We start from the raw sequence: 26361 nt of genomic DNA, 5'->3' as shown, positions 1-26361 counted from the left end.
AAGTCACTTCACACAAATAAAATTTAGTACATTTCCTATATGATATTATAGGGAATTACAAAACATGGCTATTTATAAATATATAAAATTGGATGTTAACGTGTCCTAATTGCCTACTTACTGTGACATCATAGTCATGGCACATTCAATAGGGGTCATCAATTTTCTAATCACATCTTCAGTTAGGAGTTCAGGACAATGTGCAACAAAACTCCTCATTGCTAGATAAAAATTTTAAAAAGACATATTTGAAACAGCCTTTGTGAGGATGAACAAATTTATAAAATTATATAAAGGTACCTAAAATGTTTAATTATTACAAAATATAAAGTTCTAAAACAAGGTCAAACCAAAAGAAGGACCAATTGCAACTTTAGAGAAAACTCATTAGAAAAGGCTAGAAGAAGAGTGGACAGCAAAAATGGAGGGAGGGAAGATGTCTGTTAGAAAGATTTCTGTGAGCGAGAATTCAGAAGTCTATGACCCCACATGAATTCAGATAACTACAAAAAAAGCTGTTTCAGAACAGAACCAACAGTGGACATAATGGCCCAGTGAGAGGAAATAGCTTTATTGGCTCTTTGGCAGTAGAGCTAAGACTAAAACAGCTCTCAGATGTGTGGGAACAAAACTAACACCTTGCCCTGTGGCGCTTATGGTTAAGTGTACATCTGTCTCCCACAGTTTGAAAAAAGAGGCACTTTTCACCCTCAGATAAAGCGAAAAAGGACAGGGTCACTCTGTGTAATTCTAGTTTTCAAATAAAACTTGAGCCTTTCCTGTAAGTTGCTGACTCCCAAACAAAAACAACTTTATTTCATACTTTTTAAAATGCTGGTATCTAAAAGATGTTATCAACTTTTGCAGATTTGATGGGAGAAAACAGCTATCTGTCCATTAAGAAAAGACTAACTGTAAACTCAGTAACCTTGGTAATCCTGTTTCTTTTTCCTTTAAATAGGCACTGGGCTTTTTTACTTGGTGACCCAGTGCTTCTTCAGGTGGAAGAATGCAATAACTGGGAATTAAGACGCCTGGGTTCCAGCTCCTACCTGATCATGAATTCTAACCTCCTTTTCAGAGTCTCAGCTTCATTTTTATTACAAAATTAGTAAACTGGTATAGATTACTTATAAAGTTTCTTTCTAAATCTAAAAGTGTACAGATTCATCATTATATATTAAAATAAAAAATTGAAGTAATGATTTTCCTTCACTTCACAAATATTTTAGTAAGAAAATAATATTTTGAAAGTGCAGTCCTTTCAGTTCTTACCACATAAAGCTCCAGCACGACCTTCCAATGTTACCTGCCAGGTAAAAGAATCGCCTCGGGCCTTCTCAGCCTCCAATTCCTTCAATGAACGAGGGAAAACATTTCGCCACAATAACAACATCTTGGGCAGATGGTAACGAACAACAGATGGTCCTGACAGAGAAAATGAGAACACAAAACCATACATATATATAGCATTACAAACCAAAGTCAAAGAAAAGAGCCCCAAACAAGCTTTAACAATATCTATCATTTCACTGTATCTTTCTAATACTAACATTTTCAAAATGTTTCTTATTCAGTAAGTAAAATATATATTAAAGCATAATAAAATTCACCTAAAAACTTTCAATATTTTTAGCATCCAACATAAAACAAATCCACAAAAAGTCATCTAAAAGAAATTACCCAAATATATTCAGAATGATGGATTACATTCTATCAATGATAAAATATATCTGGGACATATTTTATGATGTCTTTTCTATAAATATTATGTATGTATATAAACATGTACACCCACTCCCAAACACATACATATATTTACTACTCCATTTTAAGGGCAATTTATATGGTTAATTTAGTTCTATGGAGTAGTATATTTAGAACTAGGAACCTATATTTCCATTGCTAAGGAATTCATTTAACATACCACACAACATAAATTTCTAGAAAAAAAAGTTACCACTTTTTATTTTCTTTAGAAAATGAGGTCATGGTTTAATTTCCAAAAGGTAGATGCATCAAGCAGGGAGTAACTTTGTAGCACACACACGCATACTTTTTATAGTAGAAGCCAAACACATGAAGTAAAAAGTGGACACACCTTATCACAATGATAACACGTATTTCTGTTCTATGTACAGTGCTAAATTTGCCTGCATCTCAGATTTGTCATAGCACTTAGGAAAGTGAAGTGCATAAAGATAACCCCAAGAAAGCAACACCAATGAGAGATGCCGTTTAAGTGTGACTTTATCACTCTACTAAAATCATGTCACTGGTCTTTACTTTGGGCATGGAATATGCCCCATACTCTCATCTCTTTTCATTAATACTAGGCTAATCATTTAGACCATGGCTATGCTGATGGCAAAGGGGAAACTTTGCTAACACCTTTCTCACTAAATGTACATAAACAGAAATTACCAAAAAGAGAAATCTAATACCAAATGATGAGAAAAACATCATTACCATTTTTTAACTTCATTCAAAGTCTAGAGTGTGAAGTTGAATACTTCTAAATTAAAATTTCTTTACAGTCTACTGATAGTTATAGAATAAGACAAAATCCTACTCAAATATAATTGTACCTAAAGTCATAAGTGCTCCAAGTAAGAGCCATCCAGCTTGCGTGCGCTGTAAAGATAGCCTGCTATTTTGGGCAGCAGTTCGTAAGAGATCTTCAGCAATACTAACTACCATCTGCAAGAGAAGTTTAGAATTGGATTTTAACAAAATCAAGTAAGAAAATACACAGCTAGTATACTTCATTAAAAAAGAAGTTATCCTTTTTTGTTGTTGCTGTTAACATGTTTTTAAAGAGGCAACATCAATACCTAATCAATCCTGATTGCTCTGCTGACTTTGAGAAGACCCATTACAACACAGTGGTTAAGAGTGAGTTCTAGGGCTTCCCTGGTGGCACAGTGGTTGGGAGTCTGCCTGCCGGTGCAGGGGACACGGGTTCGAGCCCTGGTCTGGGAGGATCCCGCGTGCCGTGGAGCAACTGGGCCCGTGAGCGCAATTGCTGAGCCCGCGCGTCTGGAGCCTGTGCTCCGCAGCACGAGGGGCCGCGATGGTGAGGGGCCCGCGCACCGCAATGAAGAGTCGCCCCCACTTGCCGCAACTGGAGAAAGCCCTCGCACAGAAACGAACACCCAACACAGCCATAAATAAATAAATAAATAAATAAATAAATAAATGGCGGTGATATGAACAACATATGTACATATCAAAAAAAAAATTTAAAAAAAAAAAGAGTGAGTTCTAGAGCCAGAATGCCTGAATTCATATCCCAGCTTTGTCATCGCCCAGCTTTCTAACTTAGGATAACTTAATCTCTCTGCCTCAGTTCCCTCACTGCTAAAATGGGAATAACAGGAGTGCCAACCTCACTCTTATGAGGATTAATAAATTAATACAGCAAAGTACTCAGAACAGAGCTGGTCCATGTAATCACTCAGTAAATGCTCTTATTAGTAGTACTGTTATCCTACATTTAAAGATTTGTTGAACTCTTATTATACATCTGCCATTAAGCTAATCTTATGGTGCTTATAGTCTTAGAGAGAGAAGACAGGAAAAAAGGGAAGTAACAAGCAGCACATAATCAAATAATAAAATAATAGTACAGATGTAATTGTCAGCAAAGAGAAAGGCTATCATAGACTGAGTAACTCTAAAGATAATTCATGGAAGAGACAGAACTTGAATTGGGCCTCTAAAGCAGCTAAGTTTGGTGCAGGTGAACAAGAAGAGGGACGAAATTCTAATGTAAGAGATTAGCAAGAGCGAAGACATGGAGGCTGAAAAAAGCACGGAAGGAAAGCAAGATGACTAGTCTGACTAGAGCAGTGAGAAACTAGAATGAAAGGGCAGAAAAAAGGCAAATTATGAAGGTACCAGTTTAGCAGACAAAGGTGATTATATTTTATTCTCTGATCCCTGGGTAGTTCCTAAGGGTCTCTGAGCAAACATAAATACGAAAGTGGGGTGGAAGAGATGGGAGAAAAAGATTCCAAGAAGGATAATCAGTGAGGAGGCAAGCATATGACAAAGGGAGATGGAAGCCCAGATTTGAGTAGCAGCTATGGAACTCACAGAAATGAATGGACATGGGCCTGGTAACCCAGGAAAAAAAGAACCAGAAAAACAAAAAACAAAAGATCTAGCCCCAATATAAAGTTGCAAATAATATTTATATAAACACTTAATATTCCTAAGAAGAAAATCTTGATAGTAGTATAAGGTATAGGAGAAAGAAAGGGAAAAAAAAGTAACTGATTCATGAAAACCATTCAACTTTTATTATTACCAAAATGCTAACTATAGCAATAGCACATTCTCTTGACATTTTGAATATAGCAATGTGAATTTTTATTTCTAAAACCCCAAAGAAAAGCTCTGATTTCTAAAGAATTACTCTAAGGGTTTTTTTTTCCCTCTCTCTAAAATAAATTATAAAATGATACTATACCCAGACAAAACTATTATTCCTGTATCAGGATTAAATATCAAATTTTAATTAGGGTCTGTCGACTCCATATTAGCAGAATACTATATCATTTATTATCACAGTAAAACTGTTTTTGTTTGATCACCCAGTTCAACATCAATCACAGAAGGTGTTCCAATAAAGACTAAAGTCCATGTGACAGCACTTATAATCTTAGGATCTTTGTCATACCTTTCCCTTGGCATGAGGAATGCCCAAAGGACACTGATGAACTCCACCTAACAAAGCAGCCATTGCAAAACTGTATCCACTAACAGCTTCCGGTGAAGTTTTCAGGTTGTTGAGTCGTTCTGCACACCTGTCTAGAAATGGCGCCAGCTGGAAAGGCAGTGCCACAGCCACACAGCGCAGACACCACGCGGCAGCAAGTCGAGCTGCCATGCTTGGGTGAAGAAGCACTGAAGTCACCGTCTCCAAAAGACCTAAAAAATACTCAAAAAATTACTCTTTAATGAAGTCACACAATTTCATGAGTTAAAAGACTATGTGTAACACAATAACTAAAATCATAATTGTTATGGTTTTACACAGATACATTTAGAACTGTGCCAAAAAACACATATATCAACTCATAAACAGGAAAGTACTTTAAGGAACATTTTCTACAAGAACATAGTACAATTACAACCAATAAAATATAAATGTTGGCGTAAAGTATTCAATAAAGTTTAGAAACAAAACTACCATGACTGTTTTTGATTTGTCTCCCAAAACTTTATTTCAATATTTAATTCAAGATTCACTATCACAGTGAATCCTAAATAAAACCTAACTTTTAACAAATGATCTAAACTGCTAATTACCATGATAAGCAACCAATCAGGAGTTAAATATCAATCACACCTATGATTTCTAAAAATATTGAAAAAAATATTCCAGCATATAAGTGAATATCATACCTATAGATGCTTCCTGAATAAGAGGGGATGCGGTGGCATTCAGGCTCTGCACCAGACTCCCGAGCTCCTGCAGGGCGCAGACCATCACATGCTGGCTTGCTGCAATGTCTGCTGCTCCAGATTTGTTTTCACCACTAGTGTCATTCACTACTGCTTCTGGAAACACAAAATCATGTATGAATGTGGGTGAATTAAATTGTGATATAATTTTTTGATCTACACAATTTATGTTTTTAAATTATACCAGCTGATACCTGACTGTTAACTCTGTTTGTATGCTGAACATCTCTAATAGTTAGGGAAATACAAATCAAAACCACAATGCTAAAAAGTCAGTATAAAGAATTTAGCACAATGCTACCCCCAATATACATTCAGTAAACATTAGCAGCTATTATTGTTACTTTATTATTATCATTGCTATATTAAGAGCTGTAGTGTATTGGTAGCATCACTGCCAAATTACTGACCAGAAAGAAGATCTATAAGGAAAGTGACTTTAGAATTTCTTACTGGGATGTTCCTCAAAGTTTCCATTAACTTGCTGGTCCCTGGCCCCACCTTTTAGCTTCCAATAGAACTGAAACATATTTAATCATGAAACAAATAAAAATTCCCTTGTCAAATTACTAATTGAGAATATATTCTGGCCCATAAATTCCAGATACATAGCACTATGTTTAATTCTGCTTTTACCATTTTAAAAATCAAATGGCTTAAGGGCTTAAAAATCTGTGACCTTAAGATTAATAACCCTTAAATGACAGTAAAACTTTCTTATTTACATTCATTATGAATTACCAGGCTATAAAATGTAGAATAACAGGATATAATAGATTAATACACTATGGATTAAAATTAAATGCCTCTTTTCTTCTTAGACCTTTCTGGACTTGGAAATGCACAAACTCTCTCTTTTGGGTACTAAGCTCTAAGCTCCCTGAACAGGTGCTATCTACGTGTGGCTTGCTGTTTTACTCCCACTGTTTGGCACAGTGCCTTTGACACTCAAACATTTCTTCAAGGAATAAATGTACAAATATTTATAAAGTCGTGAACCTAGGACAGATTATTATTTTATCATACCTAAAGAATGATACCTCATTAATTTAAACACCCTTTAATTCACAATTCCTAACTTTCAGTTAGTCCCATGCATTTAAAATATGGTTTGCCTAGTAAGCTATTATAAACAACAAAAACTATAAACTATTTGTGGATTTATTTTTATTAATTTTATAAGATATTCAATATATATTCTCTAAACGTAAAGTGCTGGATATTATCTATTCATTAAATTCTTATTTCTAAAGAACCCTGTTAAGCAATATAATTTTCTTGATTAAAGTTAACGTATATTCCCAACAGTGATAAAAGTAAATTATCTTACAGAATTTATATTTTGCCTTGCGTTAGTTCCTTAATTGTATTATTATAAGCTCCAGGAAGGCAGGAACTTTATCTTACTCACTGTTCAAAACCTGAATTACTGCTTTGCAATCTAAAATACTCAATAACTACTTGTTAAACAGAAAAATTTATAAAATTGACACTTCCTAGAAAAGGATTTCTTTTAATTATGAATTACTGAGGTTTCACAGTATATCCTATAGTGGGCTAAAAACCACCTGTAACTGTTTCTCTCTAAATTTTCACATTAAGCCTATTAACAGAGGGGAAAACAACATGTATTTATAAAACAATAGGTTCCAAGAAGAAAAACCACAATAGATTATTCCTCAAAGATTCCTCAACGTGCTGTGGCATACCAGGAGAGCTATAAAATCGGTAGATACTAGATATAAAACAGAAAGCCTAACCTTACAAACACACTACCCAAATACTGAAAAACTCCACTTCACTGTAATTATATGTTGCTTGAATACCAAATAAGAGTACACAATAAAAATGATTATTAAAACACAGTCCAGAAAGATATATGAACCAATCAGATCTATTAGTATTTATTAAGAATAACAATAAAGAACTAAATGACTAAAGTAATCAACAATACAGATCATGACATTAATTCTTACCTACTGGGACTTCCCTGGTGGTGCAGTGGTTAAGAATCCGCCTGCCAATGCAGAGGACACGGGTTCTAGCCCTGGTCCGGGAAGATTCCACATGCTGCGGAGCAACTAAGCCCGTGCGCCACAACTACTGAGCCTGCTCTCTAGAGCCCGCGAGCCACAACTACTGAGCCCGCGTGCCACAACTACTGAGTCTGTGTGCCACAACTACTGAAGCCCGCACACCTAGAGCCCGTGCTCCGCAACAAGAGAAGCCACCACAATGAGAAGCCTGCGCACTGCAACAAAGAGTAGCCCCTGCTCGCTGCAACTAGAGAAAAGCCCACGCACAGCAATGAAGACCCAATGCAGCCAAAAATAAATAAATAAATAAATTTATTAAAAAAAAAAATTCTTACCCACTGCTTTCATTTGCTTTCCAATCGCTTGGCATATTTCTTTGGCAGCTGCAATCTGGGCTTTTTCGCCTAGCAAACTGCCCACAGTAGCTCTTAGGATAAAGGAAACACACCGTCTGGAGTACACAGCCTCTACATGTGTTTGCGTTGCCCGAGGATGGGAAACCAGATCAAGTACGTGAGACAAGAATGTGGCAAAGCTACGCTCTAACCACTGACCACCCAATGTTGTTACAAAAACAACATATGCCTGTAAATAGATTAAGATACTTTAGATAAATTTATATAAATGAACTGAAATTACAGATAAAGCAACTACGTAAATAACTGATGACAGCATGAAAAATAAATTATCTTTGAGATTAAAATTGAGAAAATTTAAAACTTGAGACCTTTTTAGTACTTCTAGCATGGGAATTACTGGTTGAAGTATCTTTGACTAAAAACAGCTCTCAGGATAATAACTTCAAGAAGAACACAGAGAGAGAATGGTGTGGGAGCGAAGGAAAGGTGAATTCACCCTGGTGATGAAGGTGATAAGTTATAGTAATAAAACCCTAACATGCTAAATAAATGCTGACCTAGAGCTACAAAACATTTGCTTATGACTGTAAGATACAAATGGTTTACTTCCATTTTATGCTTGTTTCTGGAATAAGGTATAATTGGATGATTTTGACTAAGATCACAAAAAACCATTTCATCCTATTAGGTGTTAATTATTCTTAGGTTATTAACCATAACATCTTATTTGGTATTAATTATTATATTGAAACTATAATTTCAAGTCAGGTTTAACTGCATAATTACACTGGTGATTAACCAATGATGATAAATCCAAAGTACTAACCAATATTTTTAGCTACAAGAGTTGTTGGAAAACATTAAAATCTAAATGCCTCAAGCTACTTGAATACAATTTCAATTAAAACACAATTACTTTACTTCTGATTTTCTGCCAAGTAAAATTTGGAAAAATTTTGTTAAAGATAGACAGATAGATACAGCAGACATAGGCTTCTTTTCACATCAAATACCTACCTTTCCATATAAGATACAATTTAGATTTGAATGTAATTCATTCATTTAGTAAAAGAAATGTTTTGAAAGACATTTTAAAAATTATTTAATTTTAGACAGTATTAAAAATCTCTGTACGTGCTGTTACGTAGTAAGAGTCTTCCATGAAATTTCACACGTGATACCAAGAGAATTCTTTTATACATATATATTACAAACCTGTGTAACTCCAACTCTCACTTCACGATTAACAGACCCTCCGACTTTTAACATTTCTCCACCACTCTTTAAGAAACCTGACCCTCCACGTAGAAATCCTGTGGCCATGAGTTCTAAGACTTCATCAAGTGTTGCTCGCTTCACATTCTGGCGCATTACTTTCAGAAAGAAAAATATATTTATAAGCAAATATATTTTGCTATTAGTTAAATAATATTTTCTAATAATCTAGCTTTAAAATTCAAGTAATTGTTTTTAAGGATACTTAAACTATTACAAAGGAGATAGGGTCATTTATTTTCTTATGATCTTAAAATTTACAATATATTTGTAAAATTAAATTCAATTTTGAAGCAAAACAATGCTAAAAAAAAAAGGAGCTAGAAATTAAACAATTCAATATATCTATGCCAAAATAGTCTAGTAATTATGTTAGCCTTGATATGTGTAACACAACAAAGACAACACACATTCACAGCAGATACTGCGAAATGACTGCAGCCCTCACTCCCAGTTGAGATGGACACAATACTTCTTTTTTATTTTGGCCACAGCACGTGGCTTGTGGGATCTTAGTTCCCCGACCAGGGATCTAACCTGAGCCCAAAGCAGTGAAAGCGCCGAATCCTAACCACTGGACCGCCAGGGAATTCCCAATTCCCAAGACCACGCTTTCTATACACCAATTACCAATGGACTGAAACGTCACTGGACTGCAACTGACTTGCCATCCCTGGTAAAGAGCTTCCTATTTTATAAAGTCCTTTCATACATAGTAGCAAACATAATCCTCACAAAAATTCTGTTAAGAGAGGCATAAAGCTCACGATTAACTATGCAGGCTTTGGAATTTGAATGCCTGGGTTTTAATTTCACTTAATAGAACACTTATTACACCACAAATGACACAATCTCTCTAAGCCTAAATTTCCTTGTTTATAAAATGAGAATAACAACAGTACTTGGGATTCATAGGGCTTTTGAGAGGATTAAATAAAACAACTCTGTTATGTGCTTAATTCAGTGCCTTATACATAGTTAGCACTTAATAATTGTTACCTATCATCATCATCATTGTTATCTAATTCAGAGACTGAAGTAATCATCATTAAAGATGAAGAGACCAAAGCTCAAAGGGTTTCACAGCAAATAAACATAAGAGCTAGGACTTGAATCTGTAAGATCTGATTCTCTTTCTACAATACAGAGATGGAATAGGGGGAGGGACAACAGCAGAGCTGGATTCACTCAGCATCTACTCAGAACTGTCCCTGAAGCATCTCTATGGAACTGTGAGGCACAGTAGAAGTCACTGGGAAAATCAATTCTGTCTCTGATTCTGCTTATAATAATGGTCAAGAAAAGAAGAAAAATAATACTATGCTATGAATGGGGATCTACTCATCAGGGACTGAAAGTAAGAAGGCATGTAAAGTGCCAGATTCCAGTCCCTTGAACATGATACAAAAGCATTTCATAAATCTTATTTGCTTATATGTCCCAACATACTTTATGCATGTAATGTTGTACAGTATCATCATAAAAAATGTCTTGACTGGGACTTCCCTGGTGGTCCAGTGGTTAAGACTCTGTGCTTCCACTGCAGGGGGCGTGGGTTCGATCCCTGGTTGGGGAAGTTCCGCATGCCCCACAGTGTGGCGAAAAAAAAAAAAAAAAAAAAAAAGAATGTCCTGACTATATCAAGGAAAATGCCATTTGGGTACTTCTATTTTATGATAAAGTAGACAAAGATACTAATTTAAACCCTTTAAAATGACTTGCCTAGAAGTAATAAGTCATTTAGAAGGAAGCATTCCATATACCTTCAAATACCTGTTACAGTCTAGATCGGGGGCTGGCAAACAATGATACCTGTTGCTTGTTTTGGCATCAATGCTGTAGCCATGACTGTTCCTAAGAGTTTAGACACTGCCACCCGTACCCCATAGTTTGAGTTTTCCAAAGCCTTAAAGCAGAGAGTGGCTATATTTTCCAGTTCAGCAGTCCACATGAACACAGCTTCATTCTGTAGCTCTAGGAGACACTGGAATTAAAAAAAAAAAAAGTAAATTAGAACTTCCACTTCCAGAGGTGGATAAACAAGAACCAGATTTACTCTCTCTCCTGAAATAACTAAAAAATTAGACAAAATATATGAAACAACAGTTTTGAAGACACTGGACATCAGGCAATGAAGGATGTTAATCCTTAAGAGATGGAAAATGCAAGTTGAACCCTACATCTGTCCCAGTTTACTGCCTTGAGAGAGTTTCCAGCAGTTAGGAGGAAACTATAACCCTAAACTCCTGTATTAGAAAGAAGAAAGGTCTCTGGGGAGCCCCCTGGTGGCCTAATGGTTAGGATTCTGGGCGTTCACTGCCGTGGCCTCGGTTCAATCCCTGGTTGGGGGAACTGAGATCTCGCAAGCCACATGGTGTGGCCGGAAAAAAAAAAAAAAAAGAAGAAATGTCTCAAATCAACAACCTCAGCTTCTACCTTAAGAAACTAGATGACATAGAGCAAATTCAACACTAAGTAAGCAGGAAAAAAAGGAAGTAATATAGATAAGAGAGAAAATCAATGAACCAGCGAACTGGAAAACAGAAATGAAACCAAAAGCTGCTTCTTTGAGACAACCAATACATTTTGATAGAAATTTAGCCAGACAGATGAAGAAAAAGAGAGAGAAGACACAAATTACCAAAATTAGGAATGAGAGAAGTCACATCACTACAGATTCAATACATATTAAAAGGACAATATATTTGACAACTTACATGAAACAGACAACTCACTCAAGAAGAAACACATAACCTAAATAGCCCAATATCTATTTTAAAAATTGAATCTGTAGTTTAAAATCTTCCCCCAAAGAAAACTGGAGACCCAGAGAGATGTACTGTTGAATTCAACCAAATGTTTAAGTAAGAAATAATACCAATCCTATAGAAACTCTTCTAGAAAATTGAAGAGAAGGGTATACTTCCCAAATCATCCTATAAGGCCAACATTACCCTGATATTGAAATCTGACAGACACTACAAGAGAAGAAAACTACATGCCAATATCCCTCATGAACACAATGCAAAAATTATACACAAAATTTTAGCAACTCTAATCCAACAATATATAAAATGGATACTATATCACAACCAAGTAGGGTTTATCCTAGGAATGAAAGATTGGTTAAAATTCTAAAACTAATCAATGTGGATTCATTACATTAGTAAGCTGAAAAAGAAAAGTCATACAATTCATCTCAATAGAGGCTGAAAAAACATTTAACAGAATATAAGTAAAACTTGGGAAAACTGAACAAGATCAGTGGATTGTGTCAATGTCAATATTGTATTATACTGCTTGTAATATTGTACTATGCTTTTAGAAGATATTACCATTGGGGGGAACTGGGTAAAAGTTTATAAAGATCTCTGTATATTATTTCTTACAAATGCAGGAAAACCTACAATTATCCTAAAATAAAAAGCTTAATTAGACAGGAATTCCCTGGCGGTCCAGTGGTTAGGACTCAGCACTTTCACTGCCAGGGGCCTGGGTTCAATCCCTGGTTGGGGAACTAAGATCCCACAAGCCGCAGAAAGCAGCCAAAAAAACCCAAAAAAACAAAAACGCTTAATTAGAAAATAGCAACAACAGAAACGACACAAGAAATCAAATTTGACAAAATCCATTCTTGATAACTTCTTGGAAGGCTAGAAATATAAGGGCACTTCCTCAACTTGATAAAGATCATCAAGGAAAACTGACAGTTAACATCATACTTGATGGTGAAAGACTGGATGTTTTCCCCTTAAGGATCAGGAACAAGACAAGGATGTCACCTCTCATGTTTTCTATTCAACATTGCACTGAAGGATCTAACCAGCCAGTGCAGTAAGAAAGAAAAATAAATAAAAAGCATCCAGATTGGAAAAGAAGTAAAACTGTCTTTATTCATAGACAACATGATTGTCTACACAGAGTATCTGATAGGATCTATTAAAAAAGCTGATAGAACTAGTAAGGCAGTTTAAGAAGGTTGGTGGATACAAGACCAATGTACAAAAATCAGTTGTACTTCTATATGTTAGTAATGAACAATTAGAAATTGAAAAAAAAAGCTTTTAATCAATACTATTTAAAATAGCATAAAAAATGAAATACTTATGGATAAATCTGACAAAAGAGGTGCAAGATCTGTGCATTTGAAAACCACAAAGTGTTGCTAAGAGTAATCAAAGAAGACCTAAATGAATGAGAGATAGAGATATCGCATTCATGAGTTGGACTAAGTATTGTTAAGCTGTCAACTATCCCCAAATTGATCTATAGATTCAATGCAACCTGAATAAAAATCCCAGCATGTTGTTTTTGTAGAAATGGACAAGTTAAAATTTATATGGAAATGCAAAGGACCTAGAATAGCCAAAACTATTTTGAAAAAGAAAAAGTTGGAGGGCTAACACTACTTGATTTTAAGACATTATAAAAGTACAGTAATCAAGAAAGTGTTATTGACATCAAGATAGACAAATAGATCAATGAAACAGAATACAGATTCCAAAACTAGATCCACATTTATACGGACAACTGATTTTCAACAAAGGTGCAAAGGCAATTTAGTGAAGAAAAGAGTCTTTTCAACATGGTGCTAGAACAAGTGAATATCCACGTGCAAAAACCAAAACAAAACAAAAAATCTTCGATTCATACCTCACACTATATACAAAAATTAACTCAAAATGGATCATACATCTAAGTGTAAAACTATAAAACTAGGAAACAGGAGAAAGTTTGGGCTAGGAAAAGCTTTCTTAGATACAATACTAAAAGCACAATATAAGAAAAACTTATAAATTGGACTTTGACAAAATTCAAAACTTCTCTTCTTAGAAAGGCACTATTTAGGGAATGAAAAGACAGACCACAGAGTGGGAGAAAATATTTGCAAATCACATATCTGATATAGAAATAAAGAACCTACAAAGTAGACTCAAAACTCTATAATATATGTGCCACATCTTCTTTATCCATTCATGATTTTTTGATTTTTGTTTATTTTTTATATATTTATTTTTGGCCGTGTTGGGTCTTCATTGCTGCGCGTGGGCTCTCTCCAGCTGCGGCGAGCGGGGCCACTCTTCATTGCTGTGCGCAGGCTTCTCATTACAGTGGTTTCTCTCGTTGCGGAGCACAGGCTCTAGGCGCACGGGCTTCAGTAGTTGTGGCTCACGGGCTTAGGTGCTCCTGGGCATGTGGGATCCTTGTGGACCAGGGCTCGAACCCATGTCCCCTGCATTGGCAGGCAGATTCTTAACCACTGCACCACCAGGGAAGCCCCCATTCATCTGTTGATGGACACTTAGGTTGCTTCCATGTCCTGGCTATTGTAAATAGAGCTGCAATGAACATTGTGGTACATGACTCTTTTTGAATTATGGTTTTCTCAGGGTATATGCCCAGTAATGGGATTGCTGGGTCATATGGTAGTTGTATTTTTAGTTTTTTAAGGAACCTCCATACTGTTCTCCATAGTGGCTGTATCAATTTACATTCCCACCAACAGTGCAAGAGGGTTCCCTTTTCTCCACACCCTCTCCAGCATTTATTGTTTGTAGATTTTTTGATGATGGCCATTCTGACTGTGGCACATATATACAATGGAATATTACTCAGCCATAAAAAGAAACGAAATTGAGTTATTTGTAGTGAGGTGGATGGACCTAGAGTCTGTCATACAGAGTGAAGTAAGTCAGAAAGAGAAAAACAAATACCGTATGCTAACACATATATATGGAATCTAAAAAAAAAAAAAAAAAGGTCATGAAGAACCTAGGGGCAAGACGGGAAGAAAGACGCAGACCTACTAGAGAATGGACTTGAGGATATGGGGAGGGGGAAGGGTAAGCTGGGACAAAGTGAGAGAGTGGCATGAACATATATACACTACCAAACGTAAAATAGCTAGCTAGTGGGAAGCAGCCGCATAGCACAGGGAGATAAGCTCGGTGCTTTGTGACCACCTAGAGGGGTGGGATAGGGAGGGAGACGCAAGAGGGAAGAGATATGGGGACATATGTATATGTATAACTGATTCACTTTGTTATAAAGCAGAAACTAACACACCATTGTAAAGCAATTATACTCTAATAAAGATGTTAAAAAAAAAACTCTATAATAAGGAAACAAATAATTCAATAAAACAATGCAAAAAAATTTTGAATAGACTCTTCATCAAAGAAGATATGGATGGTAAATAAGCACCTAAAAATATGATCATCATTAGTCTGGAAATGTGAATTAAAGCCACAATGAGATACCTGTACATATCTGTAAGAGTGGCTAAAATTAAAAAGACTGGCAATACCAAATGTTGGTGAGACGTGGAGAACGTGGAACTCTCATAGTACTTTGGAAAACAGTGGCAATTTCTCCAAAAATTAAATGTAAATCTAAAATATGATCCAGCCATTCCACTCCTAGGTATTTACCCAAGTGAAAGGAAAGCATGTGTCGATAACAAAAACTAGTACACAGATGTTCACAGCAGCTTTTTTTGTAATATCCAAAACTGGAAGCAACCCAAATGTCCATAATAGGCAAAGGAATCCACCAATTGCGGCATAGCCATACAATGAAATACTACTCAGCAATTAAAAGGAATGAACTATTGATACATGTAACAACACTGAGAAATCTCAAAATAATTATGCTGCGTGAAAGAAGCCAGGGAAAAACAAAAAAAAAAAGCACATACCACCTGATTCCATTTTGTATATAATTCTAGAAAATGAAATGAAACTAATCCATGGGAACCAAAATCATGCCATCTTATTTTGAAACTTTCAAAGAAAAAAAAAAATCATTGACTGTTTCAGAGCAAGCAGGATAAGGAGCAACATTATAAATAGCCGAGTACTAACCTTGGCAACTGCACATCGAACAGCCATTGACCTGTCAGTTAAGAGAGACCTGGCATTCTTGTAAATATCACGATGACAGGAAGCTGCTGCACCACCCAGTCCATTCAGAACTTTCTGTAGACTCATTAAGATTTCACTTCGCCCTTGAGACTAGAAAAGAACATAAAGCAAATTCTACATTTAAATAAGAACGTACCAAAAGACAAAAGTTCTCTGGGCCTAATGGTCTTACCTCTAAACGTAAATAGTAAGTAATGAAAAATAAAAAAGTATTTTAGAACGTGTTCGAAAGGTAAAAATAATTATTAACTTCAACAAAATAATTATTTGAGAAATTAGGTTACAGTAAGTAAACATATTCTTATGTTTCCATGATCTGTTGAAGTGCAAATAATGAGAACATGACAAATTCAAAAGCTTCAATATAATACCTCAAGGATCCAAGCTTTCAGAATGTGAAAAGTTAAGTAAAAAGTACTTAAGAACATAAACCATCTAAAAGAGGAAGAAAACATCCAACACATTTTAAAAACTTCTCACAGAGATATTCCAAACTATCAACTTCTTGAGACTACTCTGAACTCTTGTTTTTATACTCTTACTGTGCTTGATTCATATTTCTGATAGTATACTTATTCAAACATAGATTTCTTTCACTAGACTGTAAGCTAGTGGTCAGGGAGTAGTGGTTAGGGAGTAGAGGTCAGGGAGTAGATCTTATTCATCTTTATATGTCTAATGCCTGAGAATATGTCCTCAATTCTTGCTTAATAAATTAATAGACAAAGAGTTCCCAGAAGAGGTGTTGTCCAAGAAATCTTTAGCTTTCCTAGACAAAGAATTAGACTATGAGACCCGTGCTTGGTCTATTTTTAGTTAACCCCAAATGAACAAGGAATTTTCAGAAGTAATACCAAACTGACATGACAAAACAGAACTATTTTTACTTCATATTAGTTGCTGTGGATTGAATACTGTCCCACCAAAAGATGAGTTCAAGTCCTATGCCCTGTTACCTGTGAACATGACTTTATTTGGAAATAAGGTCTTTGCAGATGAAATCAAGTAAAGATGAGGTCATACTATATTAGGGTGGACCCTAATCCTTATGACAGAAGAATATGGTATCCTTATAATAGACTGGTATCCTTGTAATAGAAGAACTTGGACAGAAAACACAGATGCATAGGGAGAACACCATATGACAATGGAGACAGAAATTGGAGAGATACATCTGCAAACCAAGGAATACCACCAAAGCCAAGGGCTGTCAGCAACAACCAGAAGCTAAGAAGCCATGGAAGGACTATTCCCAAGAGCTATCAGAGGCAGCACGGCCCTGCTGATACCTTGATTTCAGACTTTTAGCTTCCAGAATTGTGAGACAATAAATTTCTGTTATTTTAACCCACCCAGTCTGTGGTAATTTATTATGGCAGCCGTAGGAAACTAATACATTAGCTATGGCACAAAAAATAATATGGCAGTACAAAAATATCCCTAGGGCTAAATAAAATAATACATAAACCTATTCTGTGTCAAGGTAAAGTATTCTTTCCCTTCTCCCTGAAATATGAGGTAATGTACGTTAAAACAAGGGGCAAGTAATATTTTTTTGCAAGTAATAATTTTAAATTACCCTCTTGCTAAGCAATATAAGTACTACAGTGACAGAAAAAAGGCAACATATATTTTTAACTAATATCTAACTCCCACCACAAGCAAAACATTTAAATAATATTTGTTGTAAAACTTACCTCTGCACTTTTCAGAGATTTCAAAAGATTATTTACTGTTTCTGGAAATGCACTGCCTAACATTCTCCCCATTTTTTCATAAAATGCTCCAACACAAGCCACTGCAGCCCTGTAAGAAGTGACATTTTCACCAGTCACTGTTCAGATTAATAATTTTATAATATTTTTCTTATTTTCAGAAATCAATTTGTATTTGTGCAGGACACTTTTGGCCACAAATCCTTAATTTTCAACTTTCAAGAACACCTTGTTGATTCTTGGCTATCATCAAAAAGTCTACAAATAATAAATGCTGGAGATGGTGTGGAGAAAAGGGAACCCTCCTACACTGTTGGTGGGAATGTAAATTGGTGCAACCACTATGGAAAACAGTATGGAGATTCCTTAAAAAACTAAAAATATAGCTACCACATGATCCAGCGATCCCATTCCTGGGCATATATCCTGAAAAGATGAAAACTCTAACTCGAAAAGACAGAGGCACCCAATGTTCGTAGCAACACTATTTATAATGGCCAAGACATGGAAACAACCTAAGTGCCCATCAACAGATGACTGGTTTAAGAAGATGTGGTGTAAATATACAATGGAATACTACTCATCCATAAAAAAGAATGCAATATTGCCATTTGCAATAACATGGATGAACCTAGAGAATATCATATTAAGTGAAGTAAGTCAGACAAAGATAAATATTATATGATATTACTTATACATGGAATCTAAAAAATAATACAAATGAACGCAATAGACAAAACAGAAACAGACTCACAGACACAGAAAACAAACTTGGTTACCAAAGGGAGAAAAGGGGGGAGGGATAAATTAGGAGTATGGGATTAGCAGATACAAACTACTATACATAAAATAGATAAGCAACAAGGATTTACTGTACAGCACAGGGAACTATATTCAATATCTTGTAATAACCTATAATGGAAGATAATCTGAAAACTATATATACATATAAAACTGACTCACTTTGCTGTATACCTGAAACTAACACAATATCATAAATCAACTATATTTCAATTTTTAAAAATTAAAAAAAAAGAACACCTTGTTTATTCTGTATAATTGTAACAGATACTATGGATGATCAAATTGTATTCTTGTTAGGAAAATAAGAGAATAAACATATATTTACATAACAAATCATACCCATCCTTTGGAAAGAAACTCAACCTTTCCTTTTGAGGACTTTCCAAATTATGTCCATCCACAATGATCCCTCTCTTCTCTCATTATATGTAAAATGTCAACCACTCATTCTGACAAAAGTATATTGTTTCCTGTATTGTAACTTGACCATTTTATATGTCTATATCTTATCCTGCCCTGCCAACGGAAATGTAAAGTTCAGAAACAGAGGAAGGTTATACATTTTTGTATTGCTCACAGTGTCTGCCTCTTAATATATAAATAATAATAAGCAATTACTTGTAAAATTTAATCTAAATGGGTTTAGCAGAACACCTGACTACCTAGAAGAAGAAATGTAACAGCAGCCCATCTCTTCCCATGGTGGGGAAATCACCCTACCATCACTTATGTAAACAGTAAATAAGTGAATAGCTCTGAGCTTAGCTTAGAGGCAGGAGCTGGGCATAAAGGTGTATCCTCTGGAGTTTGGCAGATCTGTACCTAAATCCTAGAACCTGTCACACAATAGCTATGTGTCCTGAGCAAGTTACTCTGAGGCTGAGAGAGATTAAATATAGTTTACTATCGTACAAGCAATTAGCAGTAGGATCAGGGAATCTACCTTCACTTCTTTGACTCCAAATCCCATGCTTTTTTCAATACTCTATAGGCTGATAACAAAGCTAAAAATGACTGAGATCACATGCCAGAATATAATAGTGAATTCCTAATTAGAACCCATGAATCCACTGGAAATACGTATGAATAATATGTAATATGTAATAAAGTCTACTTAGCCAGAACTATAAAATTACATGTGGATTTGCCAAGTGGTAGAGAACTAAATCACAAAACTATTAACATAGCTTCAAACTCCAAAATAATATGGAAAACACTAATACACTCTAATCTCTTCTAAAACTTTTGAGAGCTACATCTATCCCAAACAACACAAAACTTAATCACAACATATCTATGAAGTTGAAAACAGACCTAAAAATCAATGTCTGGGTTCAGAATAATTTCTCCATTTCCTCTAAGCTATTATACTGGCCCTGGCTCCTTGAATGTTGGTGTTCTAAAGTTGTATCCTTGGTACCTTCTCTTCTCACGCAGTATTATAATACTCTTCCTAGGTAACTTTATCCATACCAAAGGGTTCAGCCTACTCTAAAATCTTCATTCTCTACTCACCAAAATGACATTCTCAGCTCAGGTCTCTGAAATCCAGACCAGGATTTCCAACTGCTTACTACACACTGTCACTTGGATATTCCCACCTGGATTCCAAATTCAGCATGCCAGAATTGGACTCATCATTTTCCCAACTTATTGCCCCCACTATTTTGTATCTTTCTGTAAGCACTGTAAACAAGGTATAAATAAGCCACTTCCATTTCCAATTATCAGTTTCCTTTGTCTAGAAAATAGGTTGGCAAACCACAGCCTGCAGGCCAAATCTGGCCCATCATCCAGCCTGCCACCTGTTGTTGCAAATAGTTTTATTGGTACGCAGCTGTACTCATTTATTTACATACCGTCTATGGCAGAGTTGAGTAGTTGCAACAGAGATGATACCCCACAAAGCCAAAACTATTTACTATCTGGCCCTTTCCATAAAATTTGCCAGTCCATGACCTGTCACATCCATCTTCCCCTTTTCCCATCTTATCCCCTTACTTGACTCACTTCCATATTTCCTTCCTGGATGGTTGATCTTCTTTGGCTGATGCTTCTTTGAGAAGGATTTGTTGACATTGCTCTCCCCTCACACCACAGCTAAGTTTATTCAGGTGTTACTTTCCCGCCCACAGCACTCCTCACTGTACTATAATAACTCCTGATTTTCTTATTTGACTCTTTCACAGGATACATCCCTATGCCATTATCCTCAAGACTTGCTCTGAAAATGTCTGCCCTTGACCCAGACCACAGGTATGGGCTTGAAATTGGGTCAAGCCCTTAATTTAGGAGTTAGCAAACTTGCAGGCAAAATGGTCTCTGTCTCAGGTACTCAGTTCTGCCATTTAAGCGTGAAAGCAGCCACCGCCTAAATGAAGGAGCATGTCTGTATTCTAATAAACTTTATTTACAAAATAGGTGGCAAGCTGGATTTGGCCTGTGGGCTATAGTTTGCCCATTCCTGCCTCAATCTCATTAGCTAGAAAATCTTTACTTTTCTTTCCATCCCAGCCAAGAATATTATCTCCTCCCAAAATTACCAAAAACCCCTGTGCAAATTGCTAACATCATACCAATTCTCTGTAGTTTGCTAAAAGTCCCAGGGGCAATGGAGCATATGTTGAAATAGAACCCCTTTCCCAGACCTACTTAGAGCTTTTATTGTCAGCAGCATGCCTCAGGTTCCATCTACATAGGGGTCTTTATGATCAGCAGGCCCTTATTAAGATAAATTACTCTGAAAAAACAAGTTTCAAGGGTCATTCTCAAAGTAAGTACTTACAGTTTTGTTGGTAAGTAGGCTGCAGTGTCATCTTTATTTCTGATAATGTCATTACATTTATCAAGTGTTTGAAAAACAGTGAAAGTATCTCCAATGCTATAAAGGGCTGCAAGATTTTTAGCTAACAATTTTCGCGTAGGTGGTCCAGGTGAACTACTTATTAATCCAGTTAATTGTTCAACAAGTTTTTTCTGTTTTTCCTTTACATCAGTCTGTTATAAAAAAATAAAGAACATCATCAGTTTTTTTCTTATACATAAATTTGTTACCTTTTAGTGAAAATTTAAAAATACTTAACAGTTAAGGCATTCTAATAATTAAAATCTATATTACATTAGGCATAAAACCATAAATGAGAATTTTCAAGATAAGAAAGAGTTCACTAAAAAATGAACCATTCTTTCCTAGATTAAATATTCTCCTCATTCTCCTCCAATTCCACAAAGTTAGCTGCCAATAAAAGTGACTACTCTATATCCAAAAAGTTTCCATGCTGACTTATTAAAAAATAAAACCAACAGTCAGTCAAAGGATGTAAAATATTGGGTGTATGGACAATTGACATCTTAGAACTCAGCTAGGGTCCCCTATAAAAGCAAAGTCAGTAGTTCATAAAGTTGTAGGTCAGTAAAGGAAACCAAAAGAAACTCTGAAGATCTCTAGGCAACAGAAGAAATATTCAGATCTACTCGTAATCAATGCTGAGAATTCATCCATCCATTAAAGAAATACTTATTGTGCACTTATATGCCATGCACTATTCTAGGTACTGGGGTGCAAGAGTGATTACAATAGACAGTCTCTGCCCTCATGAAGTTTACATTCTAGTGGGGAGAAACAGAGTTTACCAAATAAACAAATGAATACTGTGAGTTCTTCCTGTTTTATACAGATTAGTAAGAAAAAGGCATCTCTGAAAAGAAGTGAAGACGTGAGTTATGCAGATATCTGGGAGAAGAACATTCCAGGCAGGGAACAAGTACAAGGGCCTTGAGGTGGGAGCATGCTCAGCATGCTTGAGGACAGCAAGAAGCCAGTGTGGCCGGAGCAAAATAAGACAGAGGAAGTAGCAGGAGATGAAGTCAGAATGATAGAAGGGAGCAGGTCATGCAATGCCTCATACACCATTGTAAGAACTTTGTATTTTATTCTCAGTGAGAGTCTGAGGCAGAGGAGGGACACGATTAAATGCTTTAACAGGGTCATTCTGACTACTGAGCTGAGGATACTCTACAAGGTACACGGCTGGAAGCACGGTGAGCACTTAAGAAGTTGTGGCAATAATCCAACAAGAAATGAGGGTGGTAACAATGGAAATAATGAGAAGTAACTGAATTCTGGATATATTTAGGGGAGAGAACCAATATGATTTGCTGATAAATATGATGTGGAGTTTGAGAAAAAGAAGGAAGTGAAGAATTGCTCTAAGATTTATGACCTGAGCAACCAGAAGGATTATACGGTCATTTCCTGAGATAGGAAGCACTGGGGAAAGGACAGGTTTGAGACAGTGAAATCGAGAACTTAGTTTTTTTTTTTTTTTAATATTTTTTTTATTATAAATTTATTTATTTATTTTTAGCTGTGTTGGGTCTTCGTTTCTGTGCGAGGGCTTTCTCTAGTTGCGGCAAGTGGGGACCACTCTTCATCGCTGTGCGCAGGCCTCTCACTATCGCGGCCTCTCTTGTTGCGGAGCACAGGCTCCAGACACGCAGGCTCAGTAGTTGTGGCTCACGGGCCCAGTTGCTCCGCGGCACGTGGGATCTTCCCAGACCAGGGCTTGAACCCGTGTCCCCTGCATTGGCAGGGAGATTCTCAACCACTGCGCCACCAGGGAAGCCCCGAGAACTTACTTTTAAATATGTTAACTTTGAGATGCTGTTTAGATATTCAAGAGAAAGAGGTGGAGTAGCTAGTTGGATATCTGGGAATCATTACTACAAAGACGGTAGTAAAAATCATGAGATTAGGTGATATCACTGAAGGAATAAGATGTGTTTTTTTAAAAAAATAAAAATAAAAAAAAGAGTGCCCAGGACTGAGAAAGAGCCAGCAAAAGAGAATGAGGAGTAACTAGTGAAGCAGGAGTAGAACTAAAAGCAAATACTGTCTTGGGAACCACAAACAGGAAAAACTTCACCCCAACTGTGCATCAACAGTAATGATAATTTATTTTTTAATTTGGGTGAAGGGTGTACAGATGTTCATATTATTATGCTTCATAATTTGGATATACTTTTTATATACTCTTTTGTATTTTTCAATTTCACAACAAAAAAAGATATTTTGTGCTTAAAGATAGAGGATCAGCTATGTCAAAAGCTGCTGACGGCTCCATTAAAACAGAATACTGACCGTTGGTTTGGGCAATACAAGATCTGTTTCAGTGTAATGGAGGCAAAAAATATCCAGCTGGAGTGGGTTTAAGAGAAAATAGAAACTTCTAGTTAAAGACTGTAAATGAATCCATGCATTAACTCTGTCTCTCCAGAAACTAAAAGTATACTAAAGGGCAACCAAAAAAAAAAAAAAAAAAGGGCAAAGAAAACAGAAAAAGAATCAATGTAAAATATAGAAGCCAGGTATCCCCATTATAGAAACTTAAGAAAAGCCCCAACTTCCAACACAGGACCCCTGAAAAGCTCATGTTTGTTCGCTGTTGCTCTTGTTTTGAGGCCCCAAATGCTTATAGAAGAGACAGTAAAGTTGTGCCTAGAAATGGAAGGAATGGTTGAGTGTCTATTTAAGAAGCTGTAAGACTCCCACATCTCTCTCCTCCATCCTGAACTTAGTGAGCTCGGGCACAGCTGTGGGCTGGGAAAACTGCACTGAAAACAGGGGGATTAAGTAAAAGTTTAGACACTGAATGTTGAAGTCCCCAGCCTTCTCCCCCGAATCCTCGAACCTTGGCAGCTAGTCATATACCTTAGGACATTAGAGTAAAAAAGTCTCTTATAGGGAATGACTAGCTCAGAAAAACCTAAAGGGGTTCCTCAAAGAATTGGACTAGTCTATGGCGAAGCACACTTCACCCTGACGAGAAAACTTTTACTACTCGCTCAAAATTTGAACAGACAGCCAAATTTTCCTCAAATGTTTGAGGAAAGCATCTAATTTTAAAGACAGAAAATAAACACACAAATAATGAAAAGTAACTTGGGTGAAAAGATTGTGAAGGAAGAAGGAAAAAGAAAGAAAAGCCTATTATTAACTCTTCAGAGAGACAAGTGAAGATACTGGAATTGCTACACAGCACTGAGGGACCACTTGATGTTGGAGATAATGAATTTAAAGTGAAAGCACCCAGGACTTCCCTGGTGGCACAGTGGTTAAGAAACTGCCTGCCAATGCAGGGGACACGGGTTTGAGCCCCGGTCCGGGAAGAGCCCACATGCCGTGGAGCAACTAAGCCCGTGCGCCACAACTACTGAGCCTGTGCTCTAGAGCTTGCGTGTCACAACTACTGAAGCCCGCGCACCTGGAGCCCGTGCTCTGCAACAAGAGAAGCCACCTCAATGAGAAGCCCGCGCAAGACCCAACGCAACCAAAAATAAAAATTAAAAATAAATAAATTTATTTTAAAAAAGAAAAGTGACAGCAGTCATATAATCATGTTTTTCTCCACTCACATTCAGAAGTCCAGGTAGAAACATGAAGTCTCTATCCAGGCAATAAGCTGGATTTAAACGAGGTTTGGGTTTTGCCACAGGATAGAAAAGGACAGACAAGAAATTCTTACTACAGTACAGTGTAATATTCTCAAGTTCCACAAATGACCCACAACCTCCAAAACATAATGTGTTTTCTTACAAATCATGTACACATAATAGTCTTTATATATGTTAACCCAAATAGAAAAAAAATTATACCATACCTTGTTGGCAGCAACCAAGACTTTATCAAGAAATCGCAACCATTCAAAGATAAAAACTGGTCTCTTCGCTTCAGTGATCTGAGCCAAAGCTTCTTCATTTAGTAATAAACTGTGGGCTAACTCCATGACTGAAGTTTGAATTTCACACCTTAAATAAACAATTTTAAAATACCTGTAAGAACTTGTTAATGTTAAAAGTCAAACTTAACAAATGTAATCACTAAGAAATGAAAAATAAGGCTTTACTTCTCATTTCATCTGGAGGAAACTTACATAACTTCCTTGAGGCAAAACCTGAGAACCTAATTTTAAAGGATAAGGGTGCAAAAAAAAACCAAGTCATGCTTGGTGAGGAAGAATGAATAATGGGTTCAAAGGAAAATTAAAATAAATATTGCAAATAAGGCATTATTCCAGAAAAAAAATGCCTAGCAAAAACACGTCATTAACCCATTCCATAAACGGGAAAACTGAAGCACCGAGATCAAACCCCAGCAGGGCCTGACAACCCATCCTCCTTTTTCCTCTTCCACTGATCGGTGCACAGCATCTTTCCGCTTCCCCTGCTGCACCTGCCCCAGCAGGAGGTCAAAACGTCCCAGGAGAGATCCCACACTGGAAGGCTCCGAGAGTCTTCCTACGGGGATGAGGTGGCGGCGGGAGGCCAGGTCCCCGCGGCCGAAGCTTCAGCGACAACGCCGGGCGGTCCAGGAACGCAGCAGGCAGAGGCCGCGCGCGCTGCAGGTCCGGGTAAACCCGGCTATTTGGAGGAAGGCAGCGAAGCGCCGGGCCCGAGGCCGTCTCAGGCCTCTGCCGGGTCACCCGGGCTGTCAACCCCAGGAGGCGGCGACTCGGAACCAAGTCCGGCGCCTGAAAAGGGCAGATATTCATTACGAACTCGAATTCCGTCCCCAGCCCTCTGATAACCTAGTGGGGGCCCTGGGGTGTGCGTGAGTGTGTGTGTGTGTGTGTGTGTGTGTGTGTGTGTGTGTGTGTGTCAACGTGCACGCTATGGCGGCGGACGGGTCGGCCTCACCTCCTAGTCTGGCAGGGGTAGACGAGCTGAGCTCCGGGGCTAGAAGCAGCCGCCAAGGGACCCGGATGCCCCGCCTGCTGCA

The 26361-nt window shown here is 36.9% G+C and overlaps 1 protein-coding gene across 4 annotated transcripts in view; it reads right to left on the bottom strand.

Moving 5' to 3' along the window:
* Nucleotides 1-26360, bottom strand: part of HEATR5B (HEAT repeat containing 5B) — an 88916-nt gene extending 62556 nt beyond the window's left edge. The window contains exons 1-13 of one of the 4 annotated variants that reach the window (XM_059943598.1): nt 26280-26360; nt 25244-25391; nt 21370-21581; nt 17763-17871; nt 16006-16155; nt 10955-11126; nt 9083-9240; nt 7844-8093; nt 5413-5568; nt 4685-4935; nt 2589-2700; nt 1276-1428; nt 122-221 (exon numbers count right to left, since the gene is read on the bottom strand). In XM_059943598.1, the coding sequence (XP_059799581.1) occupies nt 122-221; nt 1276-1428; nt 2589-2700; nt 4685-4935; nt 5413-5568; nt 7844-8093; nt 9083-9240; nt 10955-11126; nt 16006-16155; nt 17763-17871; nt 21370-21581; nt 25244-25369 (1949 nt within the window). In that variant the 5' untranslated portion in view covers nt 25370-25391; nt 26280-26360. Of the gene's footprint in view, nt 1-121; nt 222-1275; nt 1429-2588; nt 2701-4684; nt 4936-5412; nt 5569-7843; nt 8094-9082; nt 9241-10954; nt 11127-16005; nt 16156-17762; nt 17872-21369; nt 21582-25243; nt 25392-25516; nt 25593-25722; nt 25780-25815; nt 26054-26279 lie in introns of those variants that run through there. The other 3 variants (XM_059943599.1, XM_059943601.1, XM_059943597.1) reach the window with 3 other exon arrangements.
* Nucleotide 26361: the final 1 nt, after the last annotated feature.

The sequence above is a fragment of the Balaenoptera ricei genome, chromosome 13 (genome assembly GCF_028023285.1).
Source record: "Balaenoptera ricei isolate mBalRic1 chromosome 13, mBalRic1.hap2, whole genome shotgun sequence".
Taxonomy (NCBI): domain Eukaryota; kingdom Metazoa; phylum Chordata; class Mammalia; order Artiodactyla; family Balaenopteridae; genus Balaenoptera; species Balaenoptera ricei.
The sequence above is the reverse complement of the archived record's forward strand: the minus strand, read 5'-3'. Positions and strand labels throughout refer to the sequence as shown.